The 26,203-nt window shown below is 41.4% G+C and overlaps 1 protein-coding gene across 1 annotated transcript in view; it reads left to right on the top strand.

Annotated features, from left to right (window-relative positions):
• Positions 1-10,960: 10,960 nt before the first annotated feature.
• Positions 10,961-26,203, top strand: part of EMB (embigin) — a 60,846-nt gene continuing 45,603 nt past the window's right edge. Inside the window, exons 1-2 of the mRNA XM_008262186.4 lie at positions 10,961-11,198; positions 22,408-22,497. Coding sequence (XP_008260408.1) covers positions 11,093-11,198; positions 22,408-22,497 — 196 coding nt within the window. The 5' untranslated portion in view covers positions 10,961-11,092. The remainder of the gene's footprint in view (positions 11,199-22,407; positions 22,498-26,203) is intronic.

The raw sequence follows: 26,203 nt of genomic DNA, 5'->3' as shown, positions 1-26,203 counted from the left end.
AGGAATCAGGTTTGTTTTTTCTTTTTACTTTACTGTACTTGGAAAAGTTGCCATTTACAATCTCTTAATCCTGGTTATAGTCAAGGCAGGAGGGAAGAGGCAAAGGGGATAGGGCAATGACTTTTCTCCATTTGAGATTTTTTTCCCCTTATTAGTGAGAAATTCTTAACAGCAGATTTGCTTTTATATCTCATTAACTGTGCTTCCCCCTTATTCTCATCCCCTCTGCTAAAGGGAGTGAGCTTATATTCATCAGTTAAGAAAGTTAGATGTATCGCCTGGGATTAGAAGGAGGCTTTCATCCCTGAAATCAAGGATTCTCCATACTTTGTTTATATAATTTAGGATATATTAACTTAGCTATATTAGTGGAGAAGAGCAAGTAACTGTCAGTTCATCTTAGGTCCAAAATTAGAAATCATACAATCTATTTATTCTAGAACTTTTCATTAATTCTTAATATTATCAAAACTGGCCAGAGTAATTTCTCTTTGTCCATGTTTAAGTATAGAATAATTTTCTTTCGGTATAACTAAAACCACAGCTGATGGCAACTCTATTAATTGTCCATTGCTCAATAACAAGGTATCACGGACCTTGGGCCTCAAAACAATGCAAGTGTGGGATCTAACAGGTCCTGTGAGTCAGGAATCAGTTACTGGGTCTTCTTCTCAGAGTCTCATAAGGCTGCAGTCACAAGGTGTTAGCTGGGGGTATGATCTCATCTGAGTCTTTGGTGCCTCTTCCAAGTCCACTGGTCTTTGGCAGAAATCAATTTCTTGGGTTTGCAGAACTGAGGTGTGCTCAGCTCCTGAAGGTTGTCCTTTTCCACAAGAAGGTCACTGTGTGGTTTTTCACTTCTTCCAGACAAGTACAGGTATATTTCTTTCACTAGATGTTTAAAACAGAGTCTTATCAAATATAATTACATCAAGCCAGTGGCTACCCTATCATATTCACAGATCTGCCCAAACCAAAGGAAAGGAAATTATATAAAGTGTGTGTACTAGGGGCAAGTGCCTTGGGGGCTATCAAGTATTTTGTCTAATATATCCTGAGAATTATATTTGTATTTTTAATTTCCTATTTGTTTATTTTCTACTAATGGACAGCAGTAAATTCTCACCTTTATTTTAGTACTTCATATACCACTCACCCCATGACATATGTTTTTCTCTAATCATTCTTTAAGATCAAGTTATTTTCAATAAGAAATGACCTACATCCATAATCCCACTCTGATTTCCATATCTTCCTAGGACCTTGTCATATAATTTCCATTCAATGAACGTTTATATATTAAAATGTGAAAAAATATTTGTAACATTATTTTGCAAACACATGAACTTTAGCAAAAAGGAAAAAAAGGAAAAACTGTCTTCCATATATTATTTTTTAATAAATACAAAAAATAAAACAAAATTTACTATTATTTATAGAACTATTTGCAAGAGCTAAACAGAACTGTAATCTAGTTGGGAAAGAAAATATAATCGCACAAGAATTTGAATGTGATAAAATATTTAAATTGCAATTCTATGAAGCTCAAGTCACAAAGCTATAAATTATTAATTGCCAAACTAATCCTACAGGCAGTCTGAGTTCAAAGGAGAATGTTCAGATTATTTATTGAATGACCCAAAACTTAGTGGTTAACAAAAATTATACTATACTTCACAACTGTATGGGCCAGAAGTCAGGCCAGAAGTCAGGCAAAGGTCAGTGGAGTAATTCTTCTGCTCTAAGGAGTATCAACAGGACCATTGTGTGACACTCAGCTGGGGATGGCCTTTTCTGAACACTCCAAGAAGAATCTCTCACAAATCTGATACCTCACTGTTTCTCAGCCATTCTTTCTCTCTCTGCTTGGCATTTGATCTTTCAGGAATGTTAAAATCAAAATAGGATCGACAGTTTGAGCATACCCTTGGGCCAACCACCTACAGCCACATAAATGAAACGGCAACTATCCTACTTTCTCAGAAATACAAGTTCTTACCTGAAGAACTTGAGCATTTCTGCTTTTTCAGTATGATAAAAATTCAATCAATTAGCTAACAGTAAGTTTATCCAGTTTTGTTTGCTCAAAAGCAATATGCTTATACTGTCCAAACACAATAGAAATCAAGGCACTTTCTCATTGATTAAAAACAAAAAATTATTTGAGAGGCAGAGAGAGACAGAGAGAAGGGAGAAGGGAGAGTGAATCTACTGATTCACTCTCCAAATGACCACAGCAATTGGAGCTAGGCCAGGCTGAAGACAGGAGTCCAGAACCCAGTCCAGGTTTCCCATATGGTTGGCAGGGATCCAAGTATATGAGTCACACCCTGCTGCCTTGTAGAGTGAACATTAGTAGGAAGCTGGATTGGAAGTGGAGCTGGAATTTTACCCCAGTGACTCCAATATGGGATGCAGACATCTGAAGTGGGAACTCAATTACTGTGCCAAATATCTGCTTCCTCACTGATACTTTTTAAGCTGTTTTGTAACTCTCCTGAGCTGATCTTCCTACTTTTGGTTTGAACTCCTCCAGCTTATGAATTGTTGTTTTTTATATATAATAAACACTTATATTGCCTTTTTTCACTTGATCTCACTTTAATTTTTATAGTTCCTCGTGTCAGAAGTCAGATTGGAAGATGAGCCTCAAAGCTAGTGAGTAACCAGGACTTATCCACTGAGCCCACAGTGCTCACTGCTTTCTTGCTGACCAGAGTTTAAGGGTAAGACTCTCCTAGACTGGAGCTCTACTATCTGCATTGTTTTATTTACTTATTTATTTAACAGGTAGAGTTAGACAGTGGGAGAGAGAGACAGAGACAAAGGTCTTCCTTCCATTGGTTCACCCCCCAAATGGCCGCTACGACCAGAGCTGTGCTGATCCAAAGCCAGGAGCCAGGTGCTTCCTCCTGGTCTCCTATGTGGGTGCAGGTGCCCAAGCACTTGGGCCATCCTCCAGTGCCTTCCCCGGGCCACGGCAGAGAGCTGGACTGGAAGAGGAGCAGTCAGGACCAGAACCCGGCGCCCATATGGGATGCCAGTGCCACAGGTGGAGGGTTACCCAAGTGAGCCACGGAGCTGGCCCCTGCATTGTTTTTAACTCTTCCACTTTCTTATGCTTTCCTATGCTTTACTGAAGCTTCTTGATGGTCACTTTTCTGTGTATAAGGGCAGACTGCCCATTTTTTCCTGGGTTTCTGGGCAGTAATAAAATTATCAGGTTCCCTATAGAGCCATTTCAGGGAATCTAAGGCAACAATAGTGTCCACCTGGCTCATAATCCCTTCCCAAACTCCCTCTAAAACCTTGGCTTCCATGTATTTACACTATGGATGAGGATCTCATGCTCTTTTGGGAAAAATGGGTTAATTTTACAAAGGATAATTTGAGACTACAGTGATCAAATAAGGGAATCTTCAACTTAAACCAAATAATTTACTTTTAGGGTACCCTTGCAAAGAACCTGGAGGCTTTTCGAGGCAGTGGAATGCGGTCTTCAACGGGTATGTGGAGGCTTCTAAAACACAGAGTAACTCAAAAATAGCCTTTCCCAAAGAATCTCTACATAGATCTTTGTAAAAATTAAGAGTGGGAATGTGAGAGGGAGGAGGAGGAAGGGTTGGATAATGGGCAGGAGGGAGGGGAGGAGGTACTGTTACTATGCTCCTAAATCTGCATATATGAAATACATGAAACTTGTATAGCTTAAATAAATGACAGGTTTTTCCTTTTTTTTTTTTGCCTCCACAGCCTGGTTCTTCTGAAACTACTGATCCCCTCAGTCTCTTGCCTTTTCTGCTCAAACATCCTCAATACCAACTTCCTTAAAAAAATTAGCCTTCAAATGATCCAAGAATTCCTGTAACTGTTGAATTTAAATCTTGGTTTGCACAGAACTCAGAGCCATTACAAAAGATTTTGGTGATCCACAATAGGTCAAACCAAATTTAGAGAATTTAAAAATCTTCCAGAATCCTATGATTCACAGCTGTGTATTTGTACCAACTTGTCCATTTGATAGTAGGCAAGGAATAAACCTGAACGTGACCAAGAAAAGTTGGTTGGGGTAAATGAATTAGATGTCTCCCTAGTGGGAATAGAAAGTCCAGATACATGGATCCATGGTTATTAGAATCTATCCCTGAAATACTTCTAAGAGAATAGAGTGGGTCAAAATCCAACATTGAAAACAAACAACAGATTGGCTGTAGACTATGGAATACATCTACAGAGGATTTTCAAACAATATTCCAGTCTTAAAGGCAAGAATGATGAAATGTCTTAATCAGTTCATTTTTTTAACACACTATATGCAGAAATAAGTGATTCATAAATCTGAATGGGACGTAACTCCTCTAACAGAACCATGACATCGAGTAGAATATTTTGAAAGAAAATTAGATCAGCATGATGGTTTCTAACTACATAGCAAGTTCTGAAACAATGTACTTTCCATAGAAGGAGAACAGTTTAAGGTAAATAATAAATGGTAATTTAACCTAAGCATTATAATTAACCATAGCACATTTACTTTATAATCCCTTAATAAATGTTAATTTCCTTCACATTCTATTTCCCAAATTTTCTTTTTCTTTTCTTTCTTTCTTTCTTTCTTTCTTTCTTTCTTTCTTTCTTTCTTTCTTTCTTTCTTTCTTTCTTTCTTTCTTTCTTTTTTGACAGGCAGAGTGGACAGTGAGAGAGAGAGAGACAGAGAGTAAGGTCTTCCTTTGCCGTTGGTTGACCCTCCAATGGCCGCTGCAGCCAGCACACTGCGGCTGGCGCACCGTGCTGATCCAATGGCAGGAGCCAGGTGCTTCTCCTGGTCTCCATGGGGTGCAGGGCCCAAGGCCTTGGGCCATCCTCCACTGCACTCCCAGGCCATAGCAGAGAGCTGGCCTGGAAGAGGGGCAACCAGGACAGAATCCGGCGCCCCGATCGGGACTAGAACCCGGCGGAGGATTAGCCTAGTGAGCCGCGGCGCCGGCCCCCAAAATTTTCTTAACAATTTACAACTGATAACAACATATCTGCAAGGAACAGCCTTGAGACACTATTTAAAAAGCTTGAATTCCATCTGGGATGGTACCAAAATTTAGTTGAACTTCAAAATGCACAGTACTGCTTAGAAACGTGTAACACTGACTAGATGGGACCACACCTCACTGGGGGTGATTTCATGGTGTCTCTCCAAGCTCCTGATAGGGTACACTGTTTGTAAGCTATGAATCTGTAATGAGAATACCCTGTATCCCCAAATAAAAACATCTCAGAACAGTGACTGCCCTGCCAAGCATTGTGTCTTACTGAAGCAGGTATTTCCGGGGTCCCAGAAATGTTATTCCCTCAGCTTTCTGTCAGCAGAAATTGAGGGAGACACCTGGGAGACCAGTGCTACATTTTCACAGTTCCTGGGATTAATGCCAAATGGTGGTAATACTTCTGTTTGACACCTAAATATAATTGATTGACTTAGATATAAATTGTGTTCTTAAAATCAAATTTAAAAATTATATTTGTAATATTTATTTGTTAATAAATCACCATACAATTAAAAAAAGAAAATTAGATCAAAAAAGAAACCATCAGGCAAACAATCCAAAGACCCTATAGTTAAAACAGTTGTAGGAACCTTGACCTAACTTTTAGAAAACCTGCTTCCTGCATGGGTGTTGTGATGCAGTGGCTTAACCAGACACTGGTGATGCTGTTATCCCATGTCAGGGTGCTGGTTAGAGTTTTGGCAGCTGATCTAGCTCCCTACTAATGTGCCGGGACAGTAGCCAAAGATGGCGCAAGTGCTTGGGTCCCTGCCACCTACATGGGAGACCAGGATAGAGTTCCTGACTCCTGGCTTTGGCCTGACACAGTGCTGGTGTGGCCATTTGAGCAGTGAACCAGAGTATGAAAGTTCTCTCTCCGTCTCTGTCTGACACACTAATGTTTAAATAAATAAATATTTAAAAAACTATGTCCAAGTTTGATAGAGAAGCCCGGGGTTACTGTGAGCAGAAAAAGCACTGAAAAAAGGCTGTCCTTTGCTGAATAAGAGGAAATAGGAACAACCATGACATTCCTTTAACAACGTCAATGTTTATGTTGCTTCAAGGAACTCCCTGATTAGCTACCTCCAATAATTTCTTTAAATCTACAAGGAGAAACTAAATTTAAAATAAATGCAGAAATTCATACTATGTTGATAAGAGTTCCCAAAGTAACTCTATTTTAACCTTCACCATGATATCTCAAGGACTTCCTCAGTGCAATAAAAATATCTTAGTGGTGAGAATTCAAAGGTCTCCTTTATTGGAGCTCATATCTATCACTCTTGGCCATTTTTCTAAAAATCACATCTTTTATGATATCATGCTGCCCCAGTGAATCTCCTAGGTAGAGATTTGCTTTCTTATGGGAGTCTAAATAAATTCTTCTTAAGAGAAAATAACCTTAGAAATTGATCCATCAGATAATGCAAACTGTTGGTTCTTTAGGCTCAAACTGATTGTCCTAAAGAAGCTGTTAAATATCATAAATATACAGTCATACACATTTCTGCAAGTCTTGACAGTCTGTGGGCTTCTTATTCTGCACATATGGGAAAGATTAAAAGCACCAAGTCTGTTAAATTTCTGATTGGCCCCTTAAACTATTTCTAAACTTGAACAAATATGGAGACCCACAGAAACTCATGCTGATAATGGAGGACCTACTAAATGAAGGACTAATTATTTCACTTTCATTCTATAATCCTTGGCAACTCTTATCACAACTGTCAAGAAATCCTGTGCACAGGGATGGAGACTTACAGGACCTTAAGACTCAATAAAATTATAGTACGAAGATTCCAGTGGTACCAAATCTAAATATTTTGCTGGAAATGGTGCCAACTGAATGTGTGTGGTTCACAGTAGAATTATACTCCCTTATTTGTTTTTTATTTTTTAGCTTTCCTGTAGACAAAGAGTGTTAATATTTGTTTTACTTGGTAAAAATCAACAATGTTCTTGGACAGTGATGCACTGGGAATCAACTGTGACTCCCTCATACTCTTCACAAGTTTTGATCAGGATTTGAACACTGCAATTTTCCAGAAAATCTACTTTGATTCACTCTGTGGATGCTCCATTTTTTTTTCTTTTCATGTTAGGAGGACTCAGAAATGGATTCTGTATATCTATTATACCAACTGGCTTATCAGGGCCATAGGCCTCTTGAGATAAGCTTTAGTTCTCATAAGGCCTGGGACATTATCTAGGTCATGGCTTATCTGCTGCAAAAGCAGTAGGAAAATAAAGCTATCCAAAATTATCCCAGATCAGTGACTAAAAGGCAGCTCAGAGGGTTCGGTGTTCTTGTGGGATATTGCTGGTCTTAGATCCATAATTTATACATATACATATATATATATATATATAAAGATTTATTTATTTAAAAGGCAGAGTTAGAGAGAGAGAGAGAGAGAGAGAGAGAGAGAGAGAGAGAATCTTCCATCTGCTGGTTTATTTCCCAGATGCCCGCAATGGCCAGGTCTGGGGCAGGCTGAAGCCAGGAGCTTTATATGCATCTCCCATGTGAGAGAAGATGGGTTATTTTCCAGTGCTTTTCACAGGCCATTAGCAAGGAGCTGGATCAGAACTGGAGCAGCTTGGGCATGAACTGGCATCCATGGAATGCTGGTGTCCCAAAGGGGCAGCTTTACTTGCTATGCCCCAATGCTGGCCTCCTCATTTTTCTATACTAGTCTCTCCAATTTATGACTTAATTAGAAATAGTATGCTGAGAGCATCTCTTTTGAGAAAGAAATCATAAGGAGGCCTTTACTGAAGTTAAAACAGGCATTACAAAAGTCCTCTTCCATTAGGATCCTACAATTATGCTTCATGTTGTTTGTGAATGAAACAATAAGGTTGTTGGGGTCCCATCTAAAAGATCAGATCCCAGTAGTCCACAATCAACTGATATTTAGTTGGTTGTATCAAAGCTGTCTGGGACTGTGGCTTTGAGGTATTTTCCAAACTCTTGTTACCATGTTGTTAGTCATATTAACATTCCTGGTGCTGCGTTTTCTCAGGAGTCCTAAATGTTGGTCAGCAGTCAGCAGTCACTGATTCATCAGGTGATCTCCATGAGGATTGAACACAAAAACTGCATGAATTTGAATCATTTGGAGAACCTACCAAAACCCCATTTGTGACCTTTTCATGACCACGAAAAAAGAAACAACATGTGGCTAAGAGTAGTGCTTAAGAGCTGGTCAAACTCTCAGTTCAACTGAGAAGATGACCAAACGGGAGACAGAATTGTTAAAGTATAATATAAAAAAAAAGGAGGCCATTAAAAAAAAAGTTTGGCTATGTCCCTACGCCAATCACTCCATGGCCATATAACAGTATCTTAAGCTATCCTGATTTGTCTGAAATGCAAACTTCAACCATATAAAAAATAAGCTCTCAAGTAGGCATCTTGTCTAGACCTTGAGACTCTGGTTGGGAAGCCCACATCCCATGTCCGAGTGCCAGGGTTTGCGTTCCAGCCTTGCTCTCAATCCCAGTTTCCTGATAGTGTGCATCTTGAGAGACAGCAGGAGATGGCTTAAGTTTTTCAATGCCTGCCATCAATGTGGGAGCCCTGCAAAGCACTCGTTTTTCTTTCCATTATATGATAAAATTGAACCAATCAGCTACAACCAAGTAAGTTCATTCGGTTCTACCTGCCCTAAAAGGAGTGCTAAGATTTTAATAACCATTCGGAATAGAGATCCGTGCATTTCCTCACTGATGATTTATAAACTGTGCTATAACACTTGTGAACTGAGCTTAGCATTTTATCACTTTTTGCTTGCAGTCTCCCAATTCATGAACCGTTCTCCTGCATGCTAACATTTCTTTTACTCACTTGAGATGATTTGGTTTGACACGGCCCTTCGTGTAGTTTGGGCTTCTCACGGTGTGGTCTCTGGGTCATGGTACTTCTACCTGGAGGCTATCCTTTAAGTGGGAGGCGTTTGAGAAAAGGCAGCGGAAGCTCTGTGGTCTAGAGCAGGAATCTCGTGCATGACATTACTGCAGCAACACTCAGTGCGTCAGTGGAAACCCAGAACCCATCCCAGTCAAGGGAAAAACATAGGAACTTCCTTCCTCTTCAGTATGCCTGAGGACGAGGAGCACGTCAAAGCATGTGTGGCTGCATTTAGCTCTACGTGGAGGTAAAGGTCAATTTAGAAGGGAAAGGTCAGAGAAAGCTGTACAGGAAAGACAGTAGATAAATGTTTGAAAGGTTACAGAGTATTTGAAAAAGTGGAATGGGCACAAGGGGGAAAATCACATTAAATATGAAATAGTGACAGTTGTGAAAAGACTTTCACAGTGCTTAGCAAAACAAGTATTATATTTCCTTCTCAATTTACTTTGCTCTAACAGAAGTGGCAGTGGGAATTAGCCTCAACTTGAGTAAGTTTTCAGACAGACTGATTTGACAGGAAAGACAATTTTTTCCTTAAATGAAGTCAGCTCATTTGAAGAAGGGTGAATTTGAGCTTGAGGATTTTGTAGCACTAATTGGGAAGAGTCAGTCAGGCTCAGTTTGTTCTGTGAAGCACTTATTGTTAAAACTCCCCAAAGGCATAAGGACATGTTGGTAATTAGTTCTGAAATTATATGCAGGGTACCAAGACAAAAGCCTGATTGGATGAGCAAGCTCAGTGAAGGTGTTCAGAGGGTCACAGAGTGTAACTGTGGGTCCTTCATGGCCTCTCATGAGGATCTGTTCAGGAAAGTTAAGTGATCATAAGCATAATTTCCTGGCAAGTAGTGGCCTTTCACAGACTGGTAGTCCTCAGATCAATAGTTCTCTGGGTTAATTATCTTGCATGAGCTCCTTGCTGTAAACGCAGTCTATTTTGAGCACAGTGCCTGGCATTTGGTAGTACTTAATATTGCTGATTAAATAGTATCCTTCATATTCTTTAATGCCGATTTGAATAATCTATCCTCTCTTTCAAAGTTTTGCCCCAAGCACATTTTACTAATATTTACCAACTGAAAATGAACCACCTCTGTGGGGTAGGTTTAGCTCTCTTGTTCTGTAGCTTAATCTTCAAAATTCATAATATCTGTTAATGTGTTCTTACATCCCGATGAATCATCAAATCTTACTGCTCTTTGATGTTATAATGTGGAGTTCTCCTTTTTATCCCCAATGCAACAATGATTTTTAGTTTCTTTTCTTTTCTTCTACTTTTTTTCTTTTAACGTGGTCGGGAGCACTGAGCAATCATCATTGCCTTGCTGTGTACGGCACAGCATTACCTAACACCCGTTCTGTAGGCTAAGGCCAGCCTCTGGGTGCTGTTTACAAAGTATCTCCTTACTGTAGGTTTTGTTTCCTGAGCTCTAGGTGGTTCTCAGAAACTGTTAGGCCAAGCAAACAATAGGAAAATAAGGACAGATACACTGTGGGGCCTTGGGCTTCTGGAACTTTAATCTGGACAGAACCAGTTAAGCCTTCAGGGACTGGAGGGGAGGGTGTGTGTGATTGGCAGGCAGAGCGCAGAGCCAGACTGTAGGGCACCTGGAGCGCGCCCCGCACGAGCCAAACAATGAACCTCTTTCAAAAGGAAGCTTGATGATGTCCGGGGGGGGAAGAAAAGTGTCCTCTCCCCTCTCCTTCGGGCACTGGCCTCTGACGAACGCCAGGGAGAGTCTCCGAGGTGGGGGTTCAACCTCTCTCAGGTCAAGCTCAGCTGTCGCACCCCAAGCTCCCTCTCCGACCTGCGAGAGGCCCCAGAGGATGCGCCAGCACCGCGGCCCTACACACCCGGGCGCGCCCGCAGCCGGCTTGCGGCTGCATAATTGATGGAGGGCCGGGCGCAGTGCTGGGCCGGCCCCGGGCGCGGTGAGAGCATCTGGGGGGGGGGGTGGGGGGAGGGCAGGGCGGCTGGGCCCCTCCCACTCCGCCTTTTCTCGCGTGTCCTGCCCTCGGGACTGGCAGTGGGCCCTGGACTACCGGCGAGTGTGCGCCAGGGCTCCGGACACCGTCGGCGACTCACCGCGGTAGCAGCCTCGACGAGAACGGCTGCGGACCCGCCAGCGCCATGCGCGCCCTCACTGGCCTTCAGTGTCCCCGGGCGCCCCGGCTGCACTTCCTCTTGTGCCTCCTCCTTGCAGCGCGCCCGAGCTTGGCGGACAGCCAGCCTACAGGTGTGATGGGAACAGGGGCCGGCTGGGGAGCGTGCAGGGAGTGCAGGGAGGAGCGCGCGAGGCTTGGGTCCCCGTGGGCATCCCGGGCAGGGGCGATGGGGAGAGGCGCGGGGATGCAGGCGCGGGCGGGTGCTGGGCGGTGCCGGCGGCCTCCCATTGGCTGCACTCGGGCTACCTCTGCTGAGCGAGGGAACTGGGCGGCTCTGGCTCCCCGGGGCTCTGTGGGGCGACTCCAAAGGACCACGTCTGGCAGTTCGGGGGTGTTGGTGTTAGGCAGGGCTGTTTTTAGCCTAGGAAGAGGGCGACGGGTGTGTGGGTGGGTGCGGGGCTAGGGTGTCTGGATTTCTAAGGGTCACATTCTCCAAGGCCAGCTCCCTTCACTTAAATCGAGGGTAAGGCTCAAATGTCACTGCTTTTCCTCCTCTTCCAGGCAGGTGACTTGGCCTTGAGGCTGGGTTTTAGAGCTGGGTGGAAGAAACGTCATAACGAATCAGACAAAGCCCCCACACCTTACAGTAGGATCATGTGTCTGTCTAATTTTCACATTATGGTCATTGGGGAAAAAAAACATTTTATTTATTTTTATTTTTTGGTAGTGATGGTTTTGGGCTTTGTTATTTAAGACACTGAAGCAACAGAGAGATTTATGTGCAAAACCTTACCAAAGCCAACAGCAAATTTGCCACTTCAGCATCACCTGTTTATACTTTTTATGTCGAACTGTTCCAAAGCTTTAGCTTACTTTCTAATGCAAGTGTCTGTGTTAATAAATCTGTTAGCATTAGCAGTCAGTGAGGATAACACCACCGGCATCCTTCAAACTGGTAAAAATCAACCACCAGTTACCAAAATCAGGACATTATTGTAAACAAAGGTTTCCCCCTTTTACAGGAATATATTGTTGTGAGGTGATACCACAGAGATTTTTGGTAACATACCATAAAGATGGAAAGATAATCAAATGATAAACTTTTCACTCTTTTAACAGTGTCTTTTCAAAGGTAAACCGTTTGGGCTGTTTCACACCCCTTATCCCTTTTCAGTTACACCATTTGTAGAGAATCTCCAGGGTATTTTCCCTCTCTGAGTAGCTCTCATGATTTGTTTGCTTCACAATCTTGAAGTTCTGAGAAGCAGTGCATTCTGGGTTGATCCTGGAATCGTGATTCTCCTTGGCTGTGTCCGAATTACCAGAGAGATTTAACAACGCAAATGCGTGGGTGCTGTTGGCAGAAGCAGATTCACTTACCCTGGAATTCAGCCCAGATATTAGGAAGTTCAGGAACTGCTTCATATGATTCTAACATAAGCAGAGTGGAACCCACTCCCTTAAAAGATAGGACAAGAGATTGTACTATTAGGTAGATAGCGATTCTGTTGGCATCAGATTTAAGTTAATATCCAGAGCAGATAGACCTCTTTAGAGAAAATAAGTAGTATTATTAATAAGTATTAATAATTAGTATTAGTAATAAGTATTAATTAGTAATAAGTATTAATTAGTAATAAGTATTAGTATTAATAATAAGTATTATTAATAACTAATAATAGTAGGTGGAATAAATGAAGATATCGATAACTAGAGTGAATGAAAGGGGGAAATATGTGTAAGTCTTGTGCTTGTAGCTCCTCTTAGTTAAAATTATGAAACAATGTGCCGTTTAAAAGGCATGAGTTAGTATCTAATTTTGAGCTAGAATTACAAATTGTCAGGCAACCTCAGCTTGTTCTCTTGACTCTGCACTAATCTCCATGAGATTCAGTTTCCTGTTTGATGAAGAATCTTCTTGAGGCTTGCTGGACATTTTCTATGTAGATGCTTTGAACTACTTGGAGACACGTGTTGTGTTAACCTCAGGCTGTGGAGCAAATTACAATAATAAAAATGGTTATCAGATTTATTATGTAATTATGTAACATATTTACTATGTTTGTTATATAACAAATGTATGCAGGGACTGCACTATTTATTTCATAGCTCTTTGAGTTAGATTTCATTGTTCCTGGCTTTCAAATGAGGAAATTGGGGTTTAGGTTAAGTAATTGCCCAAGTACACATACTTGGTTAAGCAGCAGAGCAGGAAATTTAGCAATAGCTAATCTGATTCCAAAACCTGCTTTCCTAAACACAAAGCTTAAATACAATATACAATAGTGGAAAGTGACTGGTTATGCCTGTGAACGTTTGGAACTTTGACAGTGCAACGTATGAGTTGAAATGTCTGATTTGAGCTGGAGGACATACTGACATCTGAGGCCTGGAATGAAGTTAGGCACAGGGTCGTGGCTTCACTCTTTTAGGGCTTTGAAATTAAGTATGACATATAAAATATCTCTGTGAAGGAGAAATATTACGTGTCTGTTTGTATTTAAACACCATCATTATTATTATTCCAGAGAACCAATTGGGGGAGCAGATTATGTGTATGTTTTGAAAAATGTTTGCAGTGAAGTTACTTGAAATGATCTCATTTTAACTTGGTTATCTATCTCCAAATGGGGTCATCTTATGAAGTTCTGGGGCAGGGGTGGGGAACCTTTTTTCTGCCAAGGACCATTTGGGTATTTATCACATCATTCATGGACCACACAAAATTATCAACTTAAAAATTAGCCGGCTATAGATTTGTTGAATTTTGAATGCCACCTGCAGTTGTTACTTTCTTTCCTCCTTCCCTTCTCCCTCTCAACTGTCCCTGAAAGGGTCATCTCGCCGTTAGATGGCCAAGGGACAAGGGGCGTTCTCACTTGGGGGGTGGAGCTGAACGGGCCCAATTCCAGGTATCAGAGCCTGAAGCTCATCCAGCTGACATCCAGGTAGGAGGGTGGCCCAGTGTGGAGTGCTAGAGCAAGGAGGGCGCTCCTGCGAAGGGGTGGCTTGGCAGAGGGTCTCAGAGCTGAGAAAAGGGACAAGGCTTCGCTGCTGGGTCAACCAGACAAGTGGTGTCTGATTCCCAGGAAAGCATTAAGATAGAGCAGGTAGGAGGGCAGACCAGTGCAGGAAGTGGAGCCGTCTTCTCTGTATGGACAGGTGTGGCAGTAGCAGTTGATGAGTTATGTATATGCTGGAGAACAGATCAAGATAAGTCTAGTGAGGATGACAGGATCCAGGCTTGTCGCTACGGAGGTGAAAATAAAAATAGTGGGGAAAGCAACATGTGCCCCGTGATATTTAATTGCAATTTGTATTATCAGTGTGAATTCATGACTTCAAATCTCTCCTTACCTGTGTCTGTAACTATACATCAATATGTAGATGTAAATGTCTCTTTGAATAATGTATGATGTATATGCATGTCTATGTATGTATTTTATACACATCATATATGTGTTGTATATGTGTGGTTATGAACATGTGTGTTTTCTTAACATGTCCCCTGATGTGGACCTGTGGCTTACTAGTAGTAATGAGTATTCTTAGCATCCACAACTTGGATTCTCAATATGATTTTTTACTATTAGTAAGCTGGAATTCTTAGAGAAATGGCTGATTTCAGGGCTGGGATGGAAAAGTATTATATAAACATGGAATATCTTGTGTCAGACAGTAGTAAAGTGCTTGAAGAATGATGAGTCATGTCAAAAGGGTTGAGGAGCCAGTGTGAAGGGGTTCCCACTGGACAAATCTGGAACAAACTGAGTCTCAGAATCAGTGGTGGTACTGGTAGATTATAACCATACCAATAATAACAGAATTTATGAGTACATACCAATGTAAATGAATTAATAGAAAGTTTGACGGGCACAAAAGAGTACATAGCTTTAAAGTCACTTTCCATAAAATTATTATTAACACAAAGAAAAAAGAGTAATTTTATAGGGGAGAAACCTGGCAAGACACAATTTTAATCAAATCATGAAGGGAAAGAAAATGTGTGCCATCTGATAGAACACAATGATAAGAACACAGCATTAATCTGTGGTATTCTTGCCAAGGGTGTCTGCCTGAAATCTCATTATGTGACAATAAAAGTGTCCTAGGATTTCAGTAAGTATCAAAGTCACGAAAATTAGGAGTTGGTGGAGCTGTCCCAGAGTGAAGGAGACTGGAGATATGGCAGCTAATGGCAGGGATTCTGAGTTGGAAATTTTGCTAAAAAGTTCATTACAGGAAAACCTACCTGGAGTGTGGGGATGAGATGCTCATGCACTCATGATAGTTTCCTGGTTTTAATGACAGTGTTGGGGTGGTGTGGGGGAATGTCCTTCATAGGAAATACTTAGCAGTATTTTAAAGGGTCATGGGTTATGAGTTCACCAAGCTAGTTCCAGGAGAAAATACTCTGTTCTTCATTGAACTTTTTCTGAGAAAGCTTGAGTTAACATAGGCATTAAGCTAAAAAATAAATAGCTGAGAAATGGTCTTCAGTTTATGTAGGTACTGTTTTCCAAAGGATCATATCATCTTGAATAGAAATGTTATATATATTGCGGCTGTTTGTCCTAGATTGTAATTTTTTTAAGATTTATTTATTTTACTTGAAAGCTAGAGTTACACAGAGAGAGGAGGGGGGAGAGAGAGAGAGAGAGATATCTTTTATCTGTTTACTCCCCAAATGCCCACAACAGCTGGAGCTGGGCCAGGCTGAAACCAGGAGCCCAGAATTCCATCCAGATCTTCCACATAGGTTTCGGGCATCCAAATACTTGAACTGCAACCTGCTGCCTCTGAGTGTACCTCAGCAGGAAACGGGAATTTAGGGGGAGCTGGAACTTAAACTCCAATGTGGGAAGTGGGTGTCCCAAGCAGCATTTTAACTACTGTGCCAAATGCCTATCCCAACATCTGTTGTTTTAAGCCATCACATTTGTGCAAGTGTCTTATGGCACTGACTTAATTTGTTATGGAAACCAATACGACCTGCTAGATACACATTGTAATCTCACTCCATTTGTGACAACCAGAATATCTTCAGACATCACCAAATGGTCTCCATGGGACAAACATCACTCCCAATTGAGGATCACTGTATAAATCTAAGTCCTTTCAAAGAATAACCTATCAGCTGAAACATTTTAAAAATAAATCTGTGGTCTTTATAAATAACAGAATTCCAGGTAATCTTTTGAGTTTTTGCTTTTTTACAAGAGTCTTGTTTGGCCTAAGTGCACTGGTTAAATACCTTAATGACTCTTGTAGAAGTGATTTGGAACATCAGGGTTTTGTGTTGCCCATTGAAATCCATTTTATTTCAAAAACTTTATTTTATCTTAAAAATTTAATGAATTTATTTATTTTCATTTCACTTGAAGTTCAGAGATACAAACAGACAGATCTTCCACCCAATGGCTTACTCCCCAAATGCTCACAATGGCCAGGCCAAAGCTGAGAGCTGGAAATCAGAGGCGTCCCTGTGGGTGGCAGAGACGCAAGTATGTCAGCATCAGCTGCTGCCTCATGGAGTGCACATCATCAGGAAGGTGGAAAAGGGGATGTAACCAAGACTGTGCTGCACACACTCTGATATGGGATGTGTATGTCCAAGTGGTGTGTGTCCTCATGCCATCTAAAAAAGTTGAATCAATTTCCCATCTGGACTTTCATCTGTCTCAGAGTTATGAAAGCAGACGTATACATCACCACATCAGGATAACTTACAGTTTCTTGTCAGTTTCTTTTTTCCTCTATTCTTAACAAACTTTCTCAGGAATATAATATTCAGTACTCAAAGTAACCTTATTCTTGTTTGTTTTCTTTCTACTAATGCAGTTATGGACAGGGGATAAGAACACTATTCCTAGAACCTAGAAATAAAACTATAGATGCATTTTTATGTGCAATATTTTATTTGGTAGTTAGATATTTTCAATCTGGTTTAACCATATCTTGACTTAAATGCATTACTATTTGTCATGGGATGTTTTGGTACTATATAATATTGGTTCCATGAGGAGGGGCCGGCGCCGTGGCTCACTTGGTTAATCCTCCGCCTGCGGCACCAGCATCCCATATGGGTGCCCGGTTCTAGTCCCGGTTGTTCCTCTTCCAATCCAGCTCTCTGCTGTGGCCCGGGAGGGCAGTGGAGGATGGCCCAGGTGCTTGGGCGCCTGCACCCACGTGGGAGACCAGGAAAAGCACCTGGCTCCTGGCTTCGGATCGGCGCGGTGCACCAGCTGTAGCAACCATTTAGGGGGTGAACCAACAGAAGGAAGACCTTTCTGTCTTTCTCACTCACTGTCTAACTCTGCCTGTCCAATAAAAAAAAATGGCATATATTATCAATTCCTAAGTTGTAGTATTTCTGTAGTTGTTTTGCATACTTATAATAATATACATCTGAATGTTAAAATGAAGATTAAAATAGTTTTAATTATGCATATCATGGCAGTTTATACAAAAATGAGAGAGAGATAAAGAGAGGGAATGATATTTATTTTAATTATAAGCTTATTTAAAAATTTTTTTATATGTGAAACTCAGTCACTTCCAAGATTTTAAACTAAAGGGATTTTGGGGGAATTAGAGAATATTTACTCATTTTAAAAAAAGATTTATGTGTTTATTTGAAAGGCAGACATACAGAGAGAGAGAGAGAGAGAGAGAGAGAGAGATTTTCTATCCAATTGGTTCTCTCCCCAAAGCCTCAATGACTGGGGCTGGGCCAGGCAGAAGCCAGTAACCAGGAGCTTCTTCCAGGTCTCCCAAGTAGATGCAGGGGCCCAAGTACTTGGGTCATCTTCTGCTTTCCCAGGTGCGTTAGCTGGGAGCCGGATCAGAAGTGGAACAATGCGCATGTGAGATGCCAGCACTGCAAGCTGAGGATTAACTTGTTACTTCTTTTATGATTTAAATAAAAGCAAATCTTAAAACCTAAGGCAATATTCTAGTGTTTTTTTGCTCTCTTTTTTCCTTCTCTATTTACTTCAACTAAATGAAGCCCCCAAATTAAATATGTGAAAATGTTACCTTAATGCTTCAAGTAGAAATGATAGTGTGCAGATTTCATGTCCCATCTCCCCTGTAGAAGGAAAAAAAAGTGTTTTAAACTCTGGGATGATTTTTAGATGTTACTGTTTTGTGTTGGCATCTTTGCCACTACCTATAAAAGAATGCCAGATGGAAAGCTTCCAGCAATGATTAAGAAAGGGGTGATTGTGATAACTTGAGGAATGAGTGTTATGATCTTGGCACTATCAGTCAATATTTATACAGATTTTCTGATCCTCCCTTTTCTCCCTATGAAAGAAGGTTTATGATAGAAACTTATTGCCAAAGCACTGAACTGGGCGTATCACATTTTGAAACCCCCAAGTAACAAGCTGTTGGCAGAACTTGGACTAGGACACACAAAATTCCTGCCCCTTCGTTTTATACTTCTTTTTGTGACTCATTCTAATCCTTTCAGGGGGAACTATTCAAACCACATCTGCCTGTTTCTCTTGCCAATTTCTTTTAAACACCAACGTTAGCTGAATCAGCCTTCTGCCAAGCTGTCCTCCTATTGGCAGCAATAAGGTTTATAGTCTCACTTTTTTGACTAAAAAATGTCTTGTCTAAACAAAGAACTTCTCTCTTGTACTCTTTTAATACCATCTGTAGGCTGCCCTGCTTTTTCACTCTAAGCATTTGTGTATCTTGCCTCTCAGAGGGACTTTCCAAGGCAAAAATCGCCATAGTTATTTGTGTTATTTTGCACTTGGGACGTGTTCAGTTGAAACTGGAGCCTGATCAGTATTTGTGTTTTAAAGGGAAGGTAAAGATAGGGTCCAGGTGTTGTTGATTTTACAGCTGTTTGTGCTTTTAATATATGAACTGGCAAATGGAAATGGCCACAAAAACTTGTATAAACTGGAAGGACCTAGATTTCCCCTCTCTGTGAAGCTTATTTTTCTTTCTGTCTTAAAAATTTTTTATTTTTTTTTTTATTTATTGGACAGATAGAGTTAGACAGTGAGTGAGAGAGAGACAGAGAGAAAGGTCTTCCTTCCATTGGTTCACTCCCCAGATGGCCACTACGGCCAGAGCTACGCCTATCTGAAGCCAGGAGCCAGGTGCTTCTTCCTGGTCTCCCATGTGGGTGCAGGGCCCAAGCACCTGGACCATCCTCCACTGCCTTCCTGGGCCACAGCAGAGAGCTGGACTGGAAGAGGAGAAACTGGGACTAGAACCCGGCACCCATATGGCCGGCGCCTCAGGCGGAGGATTAACCAAGTGAGCCATAGTGCTGGCCCCATGTCTTAAAATTTTGATTTACTCATTTCTTTTTGGAAGGCAGAGAGACAGAGCAAGATGGGGGCGGGGGAGAGGTCTTCCTTCTGTTGGTTTACTCTCCAAATGCCTGCAACCTCTGGGGTTGGGCCAGGTTGAAGCCAGGAACTTCAGACTCAATCTGGGCCTCTCACATGAGTTCCAAAGACCCAAGTATGCAGCATCAAGCATATATGAATCAGTGCTTTCTGTGATTTATATGAAGGTACTTCTTCTTTTTTTTTTTTTTTTTTTTTCAAATTTTCAGAGCATGTTTACTCAAAACTGCATATTAGCTGGAAAACCATTTTTATGCCCTCAGATAATTTTGGTATGTAAAAAAACTCACAACTTTTCCAGAATGTGCAGCAAGCAGAATCCCGTGGCAGATACTACAATGAGGCCAATCTAGACTCTAAAGGCTTAGGTACTTCTGAGTATCATTTAGCCACACAATAAATGTCTGCCTCTCACAGTGAAAATTTTCCAAAGCGAAGGTACTTCTTCTTTTTTTTTTTTTTTTTTTTTTTTTGACAGGCAGAGTGGGCAGTGAGAGAGAGAGAGAGAGAGAGAGAAAGGTCTTCCTTTGCCGTTGGTTCACCCTCCAATGGCCGCCGCGGCTGGTGCGCTGCAGTCGGCGCACCGCACTGATCCGAAGCCAGGAGCCAGGTGCTTCTCCTGGTCTCCCATGGGGTGCAGAGCCCAAGCACTTGGGCCATCCTCCACTGCACTCCCTGGCCACAGCAGAGAGCTGGCCTGGAAGAGGGGCAACCGGGACAGAATCCGGCTCCCCGACCGGGACTAGAACCCGGTGTGCTGGTGCCGCTAGGTGGAGGATTAGCCTAGTGAGCCCCGGCGCCAGCCAAAACAAAGGTACTTCTAAAATTTTGTGTAAAATGGAATTAAAGGATGTTTCTTTTGGCACAAGATTGTTGAAATTATATATACTTGTATAATTCCTTACTTAAGTGAATAGGGAGAAGAAGAACTGAAAACACTTTTGTAGCTTTGCTGCTCTTGTTATTACTGGTAGTGATAATAATAATAGCGAATGATGACTGACAAATTCAAAGGGTTATGGGCTTGTTTCAAGGGGTAAGAAGTGGATCAGAACACTCTAGATGGACTTCTCTTCTGTGGTAGGCTGGATCAAGAAATGAGAACTCCTTAGCAAGGAAGCAAGCTATGCTTTTGCGAGGTTCAGAGATAATTGCCATTCACCCTCTCCTGGTTTCCCATTCATAAATGAGTGGCATTTGCCTGGGTATTCCCGAGATGTTTTCTCTTTAATACAATCTCTAAATCACAATGTACCCACAAATGGAAAAAAATTAATTTTCATTGTGAAAAGAATGAGAGCCTTTTTAGCTGTGTGCATGTGTATGTGTGGGTGCAAAAAAGAGAGTAAGGATATGAAAATGAATCTGAATGACTGGATGAATATTAGATGTAGGTGGATGAAAAGTCTTGTATCCCTGAAAGCCCAGTGAGAAGCTCAGGGTGTATTTTCCTGTATAACCACTGTCAGAGGGTAGCATGATTTCAGTATGTTATTAAAGGATTATTTTATGAGCAACTGCATTTCAGCTTCCAGAGCTGCATGAGAGGTTATTTTTTTTTTTTTTTTTTTTTGACAGGCAGAGTGGACAGTGAGAGAAAGAGACAGAGAGAAAGGTCTTCCTTTGCCATTGGTTCACCCTCCAATGGCCGCCGCGGCCAGCGCGCTGCGGCCAGCGCACCGCGCTGATCCGATGGCAGGAGCCAGGAGCCAGGTGCTTTTCCTGGTCTCCCATGGGGTGCAGGGCCCAAGCACCTGGGCCATCCTCCACTGCACTCCCTGGCCACAGCAGAGAGCTGGCCTGGAAGAGGGGCAACCTGGACAGAATCCGGCGCCCCGACCAGGACTAGAACCCGGTGTGCCGGCGCTGCTGGGCGGAGGATTAGCCTAGTGAGCCGCGGCGCCGGCCCTGCATGAGAGGTTATTAAACCTTTGGAATACAGCCTATTGGAGACTTAGTTTCTGATAGGCACGGTTTTATTTTTATTGGGCAATATTGTAAAAGCCGTGTGTGCAACTGAAGCAACATAAGTGATCCCCAACTTTGATTACATTTTTCGTGCATATAAGAAAAGGAAAGAACTGGAAATCTAATCTTGCACTAAAAATAACTTTCTGAGTAGAGCTTTTTTTCCCCTCACATGTGCAATAAAAAAGACTTGGGCTTGTTTTAAATTGGATGGAAGACTGAAAGACTGCAGCCAGGCTTTTTTCTCCACTGCTCTGACTTAAGTGATTGCATTGGGCTCATTTTCTTGCGTGGTAGGATCTGGGCTCCAAAATGAAAGAACAGTAGGCCATGTCAGAAGCATTCTGCAAGAGTGTTTGGTTGGAAATGGAACCTTGTTTCTCTAATGAAATTTTCAAAAGGAGAGAGCAGTGACAGGAAACAGGAAGTCAGTTGGTAGACATCAAACAGTGTAGCCATAGCTGGAAAACAAATAGCAGAGCAGCTCAATGCCCAGCAAAAACCATTTTGCTCATGGTTTTATTATGGCCTCCAGGTTCCTCTCTGGCCTCCAGATTCCTCTCTGGCCTCACCTCCTCTCTGCTTCTTGATTCACTTCCCTTTCGGGCACTCTTACCTTTCTCAACATCTTCAGTTCATTTTGCTTTATAAAGATACTAAAGATAAAAATAAAATACTAAAAATACAATACTAAATAAAAATATTTATATCCTATACTATTGAATTTATCTGTAGAATAAGAAAATGGAAGCTTTTAATAAATAAATCCATCTGGTGTCAATCATTAAGGACTTTTTGGTTAAAAAATGAGAAATTTGGTCACCATTAGCTGCCAAGTGTATTTTTAAATATTTTGAATATAAAACTGAAAGCACTCTGAGATCACTATTTTTTCCTGATTAAACAGTGGTATTTTCCATCTGTTACAAACTGATTTTTAGGTAGTCACTTAGTCTCAATAAGAATGTATAGTCACAAATTGTTTTTCTTACAGATTCAACTTTTACAAGTTTACCTGTCAGAGAAGAAATGATGGCAAAGTACTCTAATCTTTCCTTGGAGAGTCATAACATATCACTGACTGGTAAGTCTATTGTGTTTCAAATAATACAATGTCAAAATAAGTTTTCTCTTCTTTTTGAAACTTTTTGTCTCATGAAGTGCTAATCCCTGTTTGTGGTCTGGTGGCAAAAACAAACCAATTCCTTTTGCAGTCCTGCTGTGATGTGATGGGAGATGACGCATTGTGCTCTGGGGGCAAGGAGGTGGCAGCTATTCCCGACCTGTATGGGGTGAGAAAGTCTCCCAGGAGCACAGACTTCTCAGAGGGGGCAGGTTACTTCTGGTCTGGAGATCCTCTGTATATGCTTTCAACAGTTCCTGCTTGTATATCCATTAAAGTCACTGCATTGAAAGGAGAGTTTGTGTATCTACCGGCAAACCTTTAGCCAGGGAAATTGAAGATGCTATCAAAAGAGTCCATGACAGTGCTGTGGCAAAAGAAGTAAAGAATTGCAAAATAAAACTCAGATTTGCTTTCTCTGCAAGGTCTTGTATAGCTTTGGAGCCCAGCGTTTCTAAAGGAATTGGAGAGTTCTTTAAATTCCTAAGACTAGTTAATCTGTTGACATTAAAATGAGATTATGATTAAAATAGTTTAAGCCAGTTTTTTAAGTCAGTACCTAGTTTTTGTTCTAATCGTGTGCCCAGTTTTTAACTGTTCTGTTGTCTCAGAAATGAGTTCCCTGCTTGTGTTTCAGGTGACTAGAAGCTATACAAGTAGAAATGTGTGTGTGTGCCCCCTAAGCTGATACCAGTAGAATGTTTGCACCCAGCTTTGTTGGTGGAACATTTTTATGATTGGGCGCACCTCTTATTTGTTTGCACATGTCCCCATCCCGATATTTTGAGTGCATCCTTACTTGTAAAAAAGAGTGACAACACATGTTATTACTTGTATTTTGTTTTTGCTAAGTTCTAGGTGTTAGTTGCCTCTATGAAGATGAAATGTTTCTTTAAGAGAGATTCATGTGAAAACTAAGTTCCCAAATGCCTGATCCAGCTTCGCAGTGTTGGCAGCGGGGCGCACCTCACCTACCCAGTACAGCTGGGTCTGGGAACACAGGGACAGTGCCAGAGCAGGAACAAGAAATGGACTTGTGGCCAGCGCTGCGGCTCAATAGGCTAATCCTCCGCCTTGCGGCGCCAGCACACCGGGTTCTAGTCCCGGTCGGGGCGCCGGATTCTGTCCCGGTTGCCCCTCTTCCAGGCCAGCTCTCTGCTGTGGCCAGGGAGTGCAGTGGAGGATGGCCCAAGTGCTTGGGCCCTGCACCCCATGGGAGACCAGGATAAGCACCTGACTCCTGCCTTAGGATCTGCACGCCGGCCGCGGCGTCCATTGAAGGGTGAACCAACGGCAAAGAAAACCTTTCTCTGTCTCTCTCTCTCTCACTGCCCATTCTGCCTGTCAAAAAAAAAAAAAAAAAAAAAAAAAAAAAAAAAAAAGAAAGAAAGAAAGAAATGGACTTGCATTTGATGTCAGGCTGCCTATTGACTTAAGCTGTTTAGAAGGTGTAACTCCTGCTTACTCTTATTCTAATAATGCCATTAAAACTAGTACTTCTAAGGTTTTAAAGACAACAGTGATTCACAGTTATCCGTCACCTCTGTCTTGGCTTCATCACACTTTAGTTTGCCTTTTTTCTTAGACCCCTGAACTCTGACTTGCCCCAAGGCACAGCAAGCATTAAGTGCAGAACAGCTCAAGAACTGGTGACTACAGCCCATTAGTGCTGCCTGCATATACTCGCTTGTTTGCCCAATTTCCCTCAAAAGTTCTTAGATTGCTTATTCCTTCTTACAAAAGACAAGCCGTTAACTCTAGTTTTTATTCTGCTTGAATTGGAGACACACATGTTTATCTTAAGTTTGGAACTCTTTCTGTATTGCAGTAGTCTTTTTTTTTTTTTTTAAGATTTTATTTATTTATTTGAGAGAGTTACAAACAGGGAGAGGAAAAGACAGAGAGAAAGGTCTTCTATCTGCTGGTTCACTCCCCAGGTGGCCGCAACGGCCAGAGCTGAGCCGATCCGAAGTCAGGAGCCAGGAGCTTCTTCAGTGTCTCCCATGCAGGTACAAGGGTGCAAGTGCTTGGGCCATCTTCTACCGCTTTCCCAGGCCATAGCAAAGAGCTGGACTGGAAGAGGAGCAGCTAGAACTAGAACTGGCACCAGTATGGGATTAACCTACTGTATGCCACAGTGCCGGCCCCCTTTTTAAATAAAGGAATTCTAAATTTATTTTTTTTAACTTTTGATTTGTTTTACTCATTTGTCAGGCTGAGATAGATAGAAATAGAAAGACAGAGAGTTCCCATCTGTTGGTTTACTCCCCACATACCTGAGGGCCAGGAACTCCCTCCTAGTCTCTCATGTGGGTGGCAGGGATCCAACTATTTAAGTCATCACCTGTTTCTTCCCAGGATGCGCATTAGCAGACACCCAAAATTGGGGCAGAGCTGGCACTAGAATCCAGGTATCTGATATGGGATGTGAGTGTCCCAACCGGCAGCCTAACTCATGGGCCAAACATCTGCCCTGGTATTTGTTTTTGTTTCACAAAAGAAGAGTTTTGACATTAATTTGGAAACATTAGAGGGATGAGTTGCGAAGCAGATGGCTGCATTTTCATGTAGGGGTGTCTGACTGCCTTCCCATCAAAAATTTGGTCTTAGGAACCATGTTTACAGAAATGCAGAATTTAAATTTGAACATGTATTCATAATTAATAGGAACTGTAAGCTTTCATCTTACTGGTATCTTTAGGACTTTTGGATCTAACTTCCGTGTGGTGTGTTTTAATATTGTCATATCATTGTTTGATATTTGCCAATGTTGATTTTATCAGTTCTATTAGTCTGCAAACAGTACTTATAATATTTTTATTTGTTTTTTAGTATTTTCTCTTTCCCTTTAGCCGTTTTAGAAGTTGATCTCTGTTAGGATAAAGTGATTCTTGTAGGGAGATTCAATACAGTACTGACATAGTGACCATCTTGGTGAGCTCTTCATACTTTACTTATTGAGAAGAATGGAAACATGGGATCCTGTGCCTGGGAGGATGAAAACTATGTTCTTTGATTCATAAAAGCCTGGTCATCTACTTAATCAATATTTTTTAAATGTTGCTACTTATTTACTTACCAAATTCATGGAGTTGTCTGTGTACCATGTGCATATTTCTAAATATAATTTGATTAATCCTCATAACAACACTAGGACGTGGGTGCTGTTATTTGTAATTTGTGGTTGAGGAGAAAGAGGCACAAGTAAATTAACTGAACTGACCAAGATCACAGGAGCTAAGACTTGAACCAAGGCAACCTGACACTAGCCTCTGTTATGTTCACCCTCATGCTATGTAGCTTTTCTTAATTCCTAGTCACTCATTTCTTCTTATAACTTTAAAAAAAATTAAGCACATTTTAAAGAGGCAGATGTTAGTTTTGAAACGATATATTCAAACACTATGAAAATAAGCTTTTTAAATTGTATTATTCCCAGGTAGGCTATGAATTGTGAAAATATAATTGACTTATTTGAGACTCAAAAGTTTCACATCCTCTTTCCGTCTCTGCTATCACTGGTTTTTTAAAGCTTATCTTTTTGTAATGAACCATTTTTCATTATTGTGCTAAATTTCCAGTGTATGGACTTGCAATTCAGTGTTTGTATTACCACAATTAGAGTGTTCCTGTGTTGTCACTTGCAAGCCTCCCCCTTGTTCCTCTG

This window comes from Oryctolagus cuniculus, chromosome 14 (assembly GCF_964237555.1).
Source record: "Oryctolagus cuniculus chromosome 14, mOryCun1.1, whole genome shotgun sequence".
Taxonomy (NCBI): Eukaryota; Metazoa; Chordata; class Mammalia; order Lagomorpha; family Leporidae; genus Oryctolagus; species Oryctolagus cuniculus.
Note: the sequence above shows the minus strand (reverse complement) of the source record. Positions and strands in the feature narration are given on the sequence as shown.